Source organism: Brassica napus, chromosome C9, assembly GCF_020379485.1.
Source record: "Brassica napus cultivar Da-Ae chromosome C9, Da-Ae, whole genome shotgun sequence".
NCBI classification, from domain to species: domain Eukaryota; kingdom Viridiplantae; phylum Streptophyta; class Magnoliopsida; order Brassicales; family Brassicaceae; genus Brassica; species Brassica napus.
Window position 1 is genome coordinate 4,412,663 of NC_063452.1, and position 11,393 is coordinate 4,424,055.

At 34.2% G+C, this 11,393-nt stretch overlaps 2 protein-coding genes across 2 annotated transcripts; one reads left to right on the forward strand and one right to left on the reverse strand.

The window, feature by feature from the left end:
- Positions 1 to 7,299: 7,299 nt before the first annotated feature.
- On the forward strand, positions 7,300 to 9,039 carry LOC106428400 (high mobility group B protein 7). Its single transcript, XM_013869155.3, has 8 exons — positions 7,300 to 7,565; positions 7,661 to 7,743; positions 7,819 to 7,870; positions 7,946 to 8,071; positions 8,148 to 8,202; positions 8,379 to 8,423; positions 8,514 to 8,597; positions 8,689 to 9,039. The coding sequence occupies exons 1-8, from the start codon at positions 7,411 to 7,413 to the stop codon at positions 8,815 to 8,817; spliced, it is 729 nt and encodes a 242-aa protein (XP_013724609.2). The 5' UTR covers positions 7,300 to 7,410; the 3' UTR covers positions 8,818 to 9,039.
- A 16-nt stretch (positions 9,040 to 9,055) lies between these two features.
- LOC106428399 (LRR receptor-like serine/threonine-protein kinase FLS2) lies at positions 9,056 to 11,393 on the reverse strand. Its single transcript, XM_022710344.2, has one exon. The coding sequence runs from the start codon at positions 11,003 to 11,005 to the stop codon at positions 9,254 to 9,256; it is 1,752 nt and encodes a 583-aa protein (XP_022566065.2). The 5' UTR covers positions 11,006 to 11,393; the 3' UTR covers positions 9,056 to 9,253.

An 11,393-nucleotide genomic window follows, 5' to 3' on the forward strand; every position in this document is an offset into this window, starting at 1 on the left:
TCGCAGATTATCATTGCCTGTTACTCTATTTGTTGAGCATATATCGGCTGTAGTACAAGTTTTTTTTTTTGAACTTTACTGTAGTACGAGTTTCTTTAACGAAAAACCTTTTATAGCATGTGCACCGCTTGCAATAAGCTAAAGAACATTCACGCGATCAAGAAAGCAAGTTATCATTTCTACTAAAATCTCAATTTTCACTGCTCACTCAGTCAAATTAACAATTGTGGTGCAACCTCTTCAAGCATAAACAAAACTTAAACAACACGAACAGTTGGGAGCTTTTCTAAAAACTCAGAACATGTTTAAAATGATCGAACACTTTTAAACGTTTCGGATTAATAAAATAGCTTACATCCCATTACATCAATACACAGGCCCATCCCAATAATAATCTCATTTGCCTCCTAAGCACCAATCACAATCACCAAAAGCTTCTCCAACAACAAAGTTTACAGCAACACGTAATAGGCAAATGACCTCCTAAATTGTTTATGACACATTATTTTCAAACCAAATTTCATTGCGTGGTATGGACAATAATCATCTACAATCACCGGAAAGAATTTAACACACATCATAATCAAACAAACATGATAATCCTATAAATAAAATACAATAAATATATTACCAACTTTACATAAAAAACACATGAAATCCAAATCAATAGGAAAAATAATTAACAACAATATAAATATTTTTAGTTATTCTTAGTTTAAATTTTCTTCAGTGTCAAATTCAAATAGAAATCAAATAGGAAAATGTAAATCATTACATTTTCCATAATTTTTAAATTTAATAATTTTGTGTTTTCCGACAAAAAATAATGTTAGTGGTCATTTTTGTAACTTATGTTAGTGTTTTTTTAACTCAAACCAACAAATTTAATAAAATTTACATTTTGATCTTAGAATAAAAATAAATTATCTTTATTATTTTCAATATAGAGTAAATTTCCAAATGGTTTATAAAATTAAAATATATTTTATTATAAAATAGTTTTAGTGTAAACTCACCCGTCCGTAAGGCGGACCGACCCCTAGTAAATAAATAAAATACTGTTTTAGTATTGTTCCTTCACTTGGACAGGAAGCTGCAAAAAAGATGTTTTAATTTTTACTTTAATCAAAGAAAAAACTCTGAGAATTGATGGGATCTGGAAAAATATATCAACCTTACTTACATGGAGAGATTAAATATGTTTATGTTGTGAGGCTTTACTGTGATAGACACACCCACCTACACATGATTCAAACACTATCCATTGATTATCTATATATTTTGTTCATAACCATGTCTTAATGATACTGATAAAACCCAATACATAAAGATTCTTTTTGTTCGTGACAAAAAAAATTATTTTTGTCTGAAAAGAGAAACTAATAGAAGATAACCAGGTGATTGTAGTTTAAATTTCTTGTTATAAATGATAGTTGAAATAATTAAAATTATCATTCACTATATTTTTTAGCTTTTAATTTTAGTCAATATCATTTCTAAGTACTAATGTCCACTATATACCACTTTCACTACAAACTAGAAAGTTTATTTTGTAATGACAATAACACAACTCCCAATCCCATCAATTATGTGGTCACCAGAGGCAGCTTTTCATACATCAATAGAAATGCTAGAAAGTAAATAATAATAATTCAACTGTAAATAATCCAATAACAACTTGGTACATTATTGATAATCTTTTATTTGTTATCATTATCTGATACATCACTTGATTACTTTTTGAGCATCAATGTTATTGTAGTCATTAAGAATTGTAAACTATTCGTGTACTATCTCTTGATTGTCATAACATATTTTATAATCTGTTAAAAATGTATGAAAAAGTTCTTCTATTCTAACTTTTTCTTTTAATTGTATTAAATTTGTTACTATATATATATATCTGTGATCAGTCATTACTAAAATTTAATCAGTAGTTATATATAGCGTTTCATATTCCTTTTAAGAATTGTTATATAATCATCATCATCAGTCAAATTCGTCATGGTGAGAATAAATATGGTTCTGACGATCGTAAATCTAGAGAATATAAGCAAATTCTGAACCACAAATGTGCACAACCCACGAGTTCGAAATCTTTAATATATCATCTACAACCCCAAAAATCTCATAAACGGCCATGAAACTACTTTTAGATATCTTTTTAGATAAAGAAAATATATTTTTCTTGATTGTCCTATGTTTGTTTCCATTAACCTCATCTAACAAACTCAAGCTTATCCACTCCAAGATTTGATCTCATCCCATCTAAGTTGTGAAGATGGTAAGTAAATAAATACCAACAACAGAAGATTTTTTATAGTTTCAACATATGGGTATATGGATAATCATAAAATACATCAAAAATAAAGGTCAACATAAATTTTTATTGGGAAATTAGGTGAAATAACCCCAAAAATAACTCATTATCTAACTAAATTCACACACTCTCTCCTATTTTTTTTCCCTCTTTCTCTCTACCCTCTCGCTTACAAAACTAATTCCTCTTTTTCTTGGTTATTTCACAAATAAACCCATTCTTATTTAGTTTTTTTTTGTAACTTTTTTGGAATGAAAAAGTACACATAATTCGATTACCATTACTTCATTCATGTTCATTATTTCATCCGCATAAACACTTCTAGGTTGAGATTATGTATGTCAATCTTATATTTATAACAAAGTTTTTAAACATAACATATATTCATGTTTATAACTTTTTTTTTAAAATATAACATATTTTCATGTTGCATATAAAAAAATAACATATTTTCATGTTCATTACTTCATTCGCGTAAACACTTTTACGCTGAGAACTTGAGATTTTGTATGTCAATCTTATGTTTATAACATAATTGTTAAAACATAACATATATTCATGTTCATTACTTCATTCGCGTAAACACTTCTACGTTGAGAACTTAAGATTACGTACGCCAATCTTATATTTATAACAAAAAATTTAAAACATAACATATGGAAAACATTATTGAAGAACATAAAATATATGAAGAATATTAAGACCACCCGGTTTATGAAAAACATTATTAGCAATCAGAAAGTTGTTTGCCGTATAGGAGGCAATAGCTTGAAAACAGTCCAACCGGATATCCACCATAAAGTTTGATATTGCTGAGCATAAGGGTTAGACAATCAGTGCTCTCGTCGTTGATGTAATTTCTGTAAGGACATGCAAATTCCTTGAAGGCATCACAACATTCTATGTGTTGGAAATGGGGACCTTTGCATCGGCTTGTTATGATCGTGTAGTTCATAAACTGAAAGTTCATTGGACATGAAACTTTTTCGGTGGTCTGAAGGAGGTTTCTTGATGAATACACGGTGTAAATACCATCTGAGATGAAAACTGAAAGCAGAAGAAACAAGTGAAGAGAACTAGAGAGGAGTTTGAGCTTCATGATTCTCTGTGGTTGAAGAAGTGTTAAGAGACCCTCTGATATATAAAGATACTTGTGAGTGTGTGAACATACCTAAACCAAATTCGTATGGGCCAAAGATGGGCCTATCTATCAAACTCCGCTTATCCACTCTATTTTTGATTCATCTCATCTAAACTTGTGAAGATTATTTGTAAATAAATACCAACAACAAAAGATTTGTTTCTAAACATGAATATAGATAATCAAAAAATATATCTATCATAAAAAAAAAGTCAGAGGTCAATATCAACAACATTTTTTTCTCCAATAGTTTTGGGTACTAATGCCCACAATGTATTCAACAGAATTACCTAGTGCATGTGTAATAGCGTTTTTAATCAATGTTCAAAAAACTAAGGATTGTAATTTGTCCACCTTGAGAGCAATGAGAGAGGACTGCAGTTTTCTTATATTATATTCTGCCTATTATCATAAATTTTTTAAAAATAATATAACTGAATGTATTTAAAAATTGGTAATTGATGCATCATTTTAGTGAATCATTTGAATATTCAGGTTTGTATCATCAATATAAACTTGGTTAAAATAACCAATAGTCATCACCGCCATGAACAACAATAGTTCCACGACCTGTGTGCTTGGCAAATTTGGAACCAAAAATGTGCACAACTGTGGCATGAGTTTGAACAGTTTCATATGGAAAATTGAACACAAAACCAACAACACCTTTAAGCATATCATATACAAAACAAAATCAAACAAATAATCAACAGACAGACAAAACACCAGATTAATATGTTAATAAAATTGTGATTTTGGAATACTTGGTCCTAGTGGACGCATATCTGGCGAAACACTGTAGTAAGCAAAAACAACTCTAGTTCCATGGGAAGCTTCCAAGAGCTTAGTTTGTAGAAGGAGCGAGATCAACAGGAAAGGGAGAAGGCACGAGAGCATCAAGATTAGGAGATGACAAGCGAGCAAAGGAACATGACAGTACAAATTTTAATATTTCAATAACATATGGAAAACATTATTGAAGAACATAAAATATATGAAGAATATTAGGACCACCCGGTTTATGAAAAACATTATTAGCAATCGGAAAGTTGTTTGCCGTATAGGAGGCAATAGCTTGAAAACAGTCCAACCGGGTATCCACCATAAAGTTTGATATTGCTGAGCATACGGGTTAGACAATCAGTGCTCTCGTCGTTGATGTAATTTATGTAAAGACATGCAAATTCCTTGAAGGCATCACAACATTCTATGTGTTGGAAATGGGGACCTTTGCATCAGCTTGTTATGATCGTGTAGTTCATAAACTGAAAGTTCACTAGACATGAAACTTTTTCGGTGGTCCGAAGGAGGTTTCTTGATGAATACACGGTGTAAATACCATCTGAGATGAAAACTGAAATCAGAAGAAGCAAGTGAAGAGAACTAGAGACGAGTTTGAGCTTCATGATTCTCTTTGGTTGAAAAAGTGTTAAGAGACCCTCTGATATATAAAGATACTTGTGAGTGTGTGAACATACCCAAACCAAATTCGTATGGGCCAAAGATGAGCCTATCTATCAAACTCCAGCTTATCCACTCTATTTTTGATTCATCCCATCTAAACTTGTGAAGATGGTTTGTAAATAAATACCAACAACAAAAGATTTGTTTCCAAACATGAATATGGATAATAAAAAAATATATCTATCATAAAAAAAAGTCAGAGGTCAATATCAACAACATTTTTTTCTCCAATAGTTTTGGGTACTAATGCCAACAATGTATTCAACAGAATTATCTGGTGCATGTGTAATAGCGTTTTTAATCAATGTTCAAAAACTAAGGATTGTAATTTGTCCACCTTGAGAGCAATGAGAGAGGACTGCAATTTTTTTATATTATATTCTGCCTATTATCATAATTTTTAAAAAATAATATAACTGAATGTATTTAAAAATTGGTAATTGATGCGTCATTTTAGTGAATCATTTGAATATTCAGGTTTGTATCATCAATATAAACTTGGTTATAATAACCAATAGTAATCACCGCCATGAACAACAATAGTTTCACGACCTGTGTGCTTGGCAAATTTGGAACCAAAAATGTGCACAACCGTGACATGAGTTTGAACAATTTCATATGGAAAATTGAACACAAAACCAACAACACCTCGAAGCATATCATATACAAAACAAAATCAAAAAAATAATCAACACAAAACACCAGATTAATATATTAATAAAATTGTGATTTTGGAATACTTGGTCCTAGTGGACGCATATCTGGCGAAACACTGTAGTAAGCAAAAGCAACTCTAGATCCATGGGAAGCTTCCAAGAGCTTAGTTTGTAGAAGGAGCAAGATCATCCGGAAGGGGAGAAGGCACGAGAACATCCAGATTAAGAGATGGCAAATGAGCAAAGGAACATGACAGTACACATTTTAATATTAGATCTATCTATTCCATCGATGATGAATTTCAATCTGATTTATTAGTAATCCTTTTAACTGAAAAAAATTTGGAAAAAAGAGAATAGTTTAATAATTTGAAGTTTAGTTAAACAATTCTTATAGTCAGCGATATCAATCACTAATCATGTAAAACAAATACATGTGTATAGTATAACCTCAATAAATTAATAATGTTGAGACTTTGAAATTTTATTAATTTATAGAGATATTAATTTATAGATATATAGTAAAATTTCACAAATTCCCAAATATTTCTTTTATTTGAATCAGAAGTTTTCTGCAAATGTATATTCTTTTATGTTTTCTTTTTATTTGAATTTATTTTTTCTTACATTTACATAATTTCATGTTTTGCGTAATGCTCATGTTTTCTCATTTAAATTTTCTTTTTGTTGCTTTAGGAGAATTATTGTATATACCATTATATATGTTAAAAGTAAATTGACATTCATGAACTTGAGGTTGTGATTAATAATCTTGGCTATCACAATAGAATGGATGTTAATACCCTACTCGATTATCCCGGTGAAAATGATACATGCTTAGAATTTCAAAGTTTAGATGAAATTGTGGCTAGTGTTCTTAATGTTGATGATGAACCAGAAGATGATGATGTGGAAACAGTTACACGTAAGGAAGCAATTGCCGCTTCTAAAACTCGTCACAATTTTTGGATGTAGTTCGAGAAGGCAACACCACGAGTTCTTGATGCAATAAGAAAAATCAGAGATGAGCTCCAAAAATATTTTGATTTTAAGAAGAAACATGCAATAGTAGACTCATATTTTAGTAGACTATCTTAGATATATGCATAAGTTCCTATATATTATTTATTAATTTATAATATTTTTGAGACAATAAATTTACACGAGAGTTTTAAAAATATTATTATCTTATTATTTTACCGATTTGTGTCATATTTTACATTGGTCCAAATTGGGATCGGCGAAATTTATTAATTTATAGAGATTATTAATTTATCGAGTATTAATTTATAGAGGTTTTACCGTATATAAAAGTGAAAATCTGGTTGTTAAAAAAAAGTGAAAATAAACACCAATTTATAGTTTGAGAAACTGAAATGAGGCAGCTCTTATATACAGTCTATATATTGGGCTGGACCATTATTGTTTTGAGTCGATTGGTCAAGAAGATCAGTTTAAGGTTACTATCGGCCATACCCAAAATTATCTAGCTATTAAATGAAATGGGCCCTTACAGCCCAACAATTTTACCCCCAAAAGCCCTAATTAAAACAAAGGAAAAGACACAGCACAACAAAATAAATAGCAGCAGAAGCGAATCCAAACCGTTTATTTTCCTCGCTTACGCCACACCAACGGTGGATTAGATCGCCAGCTCATAGATCCGTGTCAAAAAAGCACACAAAACAATAATTGTGTTGGCGGGAAAAACGAGTCTCGTTTCCCTCTCTAAATCACTTCTCCCTCATCGAATCGAATATTCTCCGGCGAGGAAATTATCGCAACAGAGTTTTTATTTCTCTCGTCTACCGATCGTCGAAACGAAAGAGATGGCCGGTGGTGGTGGTGGTGGTGGTGGATCGTCGAAATCAAACGCAGCGAAGCAGAGGAAGAGAGTGGAAGCTGAAACGAAAGATGAATCCACCGCGAAAAACAACAGCAATACCTTGCTACGTGCTAAAGACGGCAGCGCTTTCGCTCGATGGTACTAATTTACTTTTGGTTCCGATCTGAGATTTGACTTGGAGATCTTCTTAGGGTTTGATTTGGGGGTTTCTCATATGGTTTGTGATTTTTCAGTGAAGGATGTAACAAGAACGTAGCTGTTGCGCTTATAAGTATGCACAATTGCAGCCTCGACGCTAAAATTCGAGTCAATCTCGGTAAATCTATATCTCTGTTTGAGTGTTCATAATAGTGACTGAGTTGTGATTAGATTATCTCTTTACTTTTTTCAGAAGCTCAAGTTGTTGAGATGCAAGCTGAGGCTAAGAAGAAACCTGTAGAGAGGTAATAATACTCGTTAGACTTACTTCTTATTCTATGTGTGATATTGAGTTCCTTGTAATGTTTTGGATTCTTCAGGAAGAAGTCTACATCTGATGAACCTAAGGCAAAGAGAGTCAGGAAGGCCAAGGATGAGAAGAATAAGAAGAGCTCATCTACCTCTAACAAGCTCAAGCGTCCTCTTACTGCCTTCTTCATTTTCATGTAATCTTCGTGCTTTACGCAATTGTTTTGGTTTTGTTAGGGGTGGTGATGCTGACATTGTCTTTCGATTTTGCAGGAATGATTTCCGCAAAACTTTCAAAGAAGAGAATCCTTCTTCTAACGTTAAGGATGTAAGCTGTAACTGAGTTTCTTTCTATTTGATCGTATGTCGTAGCCAAGTTTGTTACTTTACATGATTAATTGATTAGTGTGCTATTGTTTATGATGATTAGTAGACTATGGTTTCTCTATGATATGCTAGTGTTTATGAAGATTTAATAGACTGTGCTTTTTATATTGGTCGTAGGTTGCAAAGCAGGGTGGTGAGAAGTGGAAGTCTTTGACTGAGGAAGTGAGTTGCTCTGTTCTTTGTTTCTTCCCTTAGTTTACCGGTGATTTGCTTATTGTGGTCTAACTCTGGTTGTGTTATTTGATCATTTAGGAAAAGAAAGTTTATTTGGATAAGGCTGCTGAACTTAAGGCAGAGTATAACAAGTCACTGGAGAGCAACGATGCTGATGAGGAAGTATGTGTTTCGTTTATTAATTGTTTGTCTTTTTTTTTTCTCATTATACAATGGAGTCTTGAGTCCTAAAATGATATGGTGACTTTTTCAGGAAGAGGATGAGGAGAAGCAATCAGATGATGATGCTGAAGAGAAACAAGCTGATGATGCCGATGAGAAACATGCTGAGGAGAATGAAGGTAAAGAAGAAGCAGAAGATGAGATTTTGGATGACTACTAGATATCTTAATCTTTCGTTGGGTATGATCTCATCGAAATGGACTTAGCTTTTTATCGTGTCGGTACATTGTATATTTTAAACCTTAGTTTCCGTTAAACTAGTTATCTGAAGGTAGCTGTGAGCAAGGGAAGTTTTTGTAGTTCACAGAATGGTAATCCTTTTTGTTTTTGAACGATGTAGAATCGGAAGTTATCTCTTGGTTTAGAATCAGTGTTTTAGTCAGTTTGTGTTCCGCTTGTTGAATCAAAGTGATAATATTTTATTTAGATGGAAACAGAAGTATACAAGCAGAGATTAAACAATAGAATAGTAAGAAAACGAGTAAAAAGACAAATAGAAGATATCATCTATTTTCTCAAGAATTACATAAAAGTGATAGGATTAAGATCAATCAAGTCAGCGTTTGGACTGGCCACCTTAAAATGTGTGTTTGTTTTCACTTCGTTGTCTTCCTGCAAGGTGGTAACGGCTTGCCACACAAGCAAAGGTTATGAAGATAAGCAGCTGCAGGGAAGATGTTGAGCGGTCTTCCTTGTGGAATCAGTCCGCACAACCTGTTGGCCCTGAAACTCACGTGTTTCATCGCCTTGATGTTCAACAAGCTATCCGGGATTCTCCCCGTAAGTGCATTGATCGAGAGGTCTAGCCAGTTCAGCTGCATAAGCTGGCCTAAACCCTGAGGTATGACTCCTGAAACGTGATTCCTTGAGATGTCTAATCTCACAAGCTCAACAAGGTTTGATATTGAACTTGGGATTTGTCCACTGATCTTGTTGCTCCCTATGTTGAGTACTTTCAGGTTCAAGCTCTCTGTGAAATCAGGGATCCTCCCTGAGATTTGATTGTTGCTGAGATGAACCTCTTCCAAGAAGCGACTTGTCTTGTCGTTTAACAGGCTTGAAAGCGAGCCAGTCACTAGATTCGAACTTAGATCAACGGAAGAGACTCCTTCTGGCAACTTGAGCTTTGAGAGATCAAACCTGAGCTGGTTCTTTGAGAGCTTCACTTTCTGTAGACTAGTCATATTAGCTAGAAAAGCCGAAACATCACCTGTGAGGAAGTTGTCAGACAAGTCTAGCGAAGTCACGTCGTGTGGTCTTGTTAGCTTCGGAAAGGCTCCTCTCAGTTTGCAACCAGCTAAGTTAATCTCCGTGAGTCGCTTCTCTTTAATCCAGCTTGGAACTGCTCCAAGATTAAGGTTGTTGTAGGAAAGATCAACGGACAGCAAAGAAGGAAAACCTCTGATTCCTACAACAGGCAGAGGATCAGAGAAATGGTTTCTTGAGAGATTGAGAGACCAGAGACTCTGAAGTCTTGTAATGGATGCTGGTATGTGACCGTTGAACTTGTTGCTGCTCAAGTCAAGGCTAGAGAGAGACTTCAAGTTGCTGATTCGGTCAGAGATTGGTCCGGATAGATCATTCCGCTCCAGCGACATGTCCTGAAGCTTCCCCAAAGTGTAAACAGAAACCGGTAGTCCCCCGGAGAATCTGTTGCTGGAGAGATCAAGAGTTGTTAGATTCCGAAACTGGCCTATGAAGTTTGGTATCGGTCCAGATAACGAATTGAAGCTGAGGTCAAGAGTCTGAAGCTTGACAAGGTTCTTGAACGTCACTGGGATTGGACCAGAGAGAGAGTTTCGAGCCAACATCATTACAGAGAGGCTTCTCAAGCTTCCTAAACTTGCTGGGACAACACCTGAGAAGCGGTTTCCAGCCAATGAAAGAATCTCCAAGAACGGAAGATGGCCTAAACAAGAAGGAACGTTCCCTTTGAGAGAGTTATCATCGAGGACAAGCTGAGTAAGACTAGTTAGCTTAGAGAAGGTGTTGGGGATCGAGCCAGCGATGAACTTGGTTCCAGAAATGAACAAAACCTGGAGAGATCCGAGGTTCCCTAGAGCAGGTGATAACGTGCCTATCATGTAGAGTGTAGGTTCGTTCAAGGAGTTTCTCAACACCAAGTTTGTGACTTTCCCGGTGGATGGATTGCATTGAACACCTTCCCATTCACCGTTGCAACAGTCTTTACCGACCCATGAAGACAGAACTCCAGTTGTGTCTTTGGTGATGCTTGATTTGAAAGCTAGTAGTGCTGCTCTGTCTTGGCTTGTGCAGATTGCTTGTGATGATGTGTGAACAAAAGAAGAAACAAGTAAGAGATTCAAAACCCATCTCAGGTTTTGCATTTTGGGAAATGGGTTTGATTAGTTTAGCACAAGAATGGTTAAAAATAAGATCTTTTTTTTCTCAGACAAAGGAACCTGACAGGAGTTAACTTTGACTTGTAAGGGTATAAAGGTGAATAAATAAAAAGACTGTTTTATTATTGTTGCTTCACTTGGACAGGAAGCTGCAAAAAGATATTTTCCTTTTTACTTTAATCAAAGAAAAAACTCTGACAATTTGTGGGATCTGGAACAAATAATCAACCTTTATTTATAGAAGTAGTGAAAAAAGAGAATAATTTTATTTTTGAAATTTTATACAAAAGGCCATGAAGAGATTCACATGGAGAATTGTGACCGTTGGATGAATCACGAGTATCCCTATTGTATTTCCGAACGTTGGAGCGCA

Bases quoted from the DNA above. Each gene is read 5' to 3' on its own strand.
- LOC106428400 (XM_013869155.3), top strand. From the start codon at position 7,411: ATGGCCGGTGGTGGTGGTGGTGGTGGTGGATCGTCGAAATCAAACGCA. The intron at 7,744-7,818 runs GTAAATCTATAT...TACTTTTTTCAG, and splicing joins TAAAATTCGAGTCAATCTCG to AAGCTCAAGTTGTTGAGATG. The intron at 8,424-8,513 runs GTGAGTTGCTCT...TTGATCATTTAG, and splicing joins GGAAGTCTTTGACTGAGGAA to GAAAAGAAAGTTTATTTGGA.
- LOC106428399 (XM_022710344.2), bottom strand. From the start codon at position 11,005: ATGCAAAACCTGAGATGGGTTTTGAATCTCTTACTTGTTTCTTCTTTT.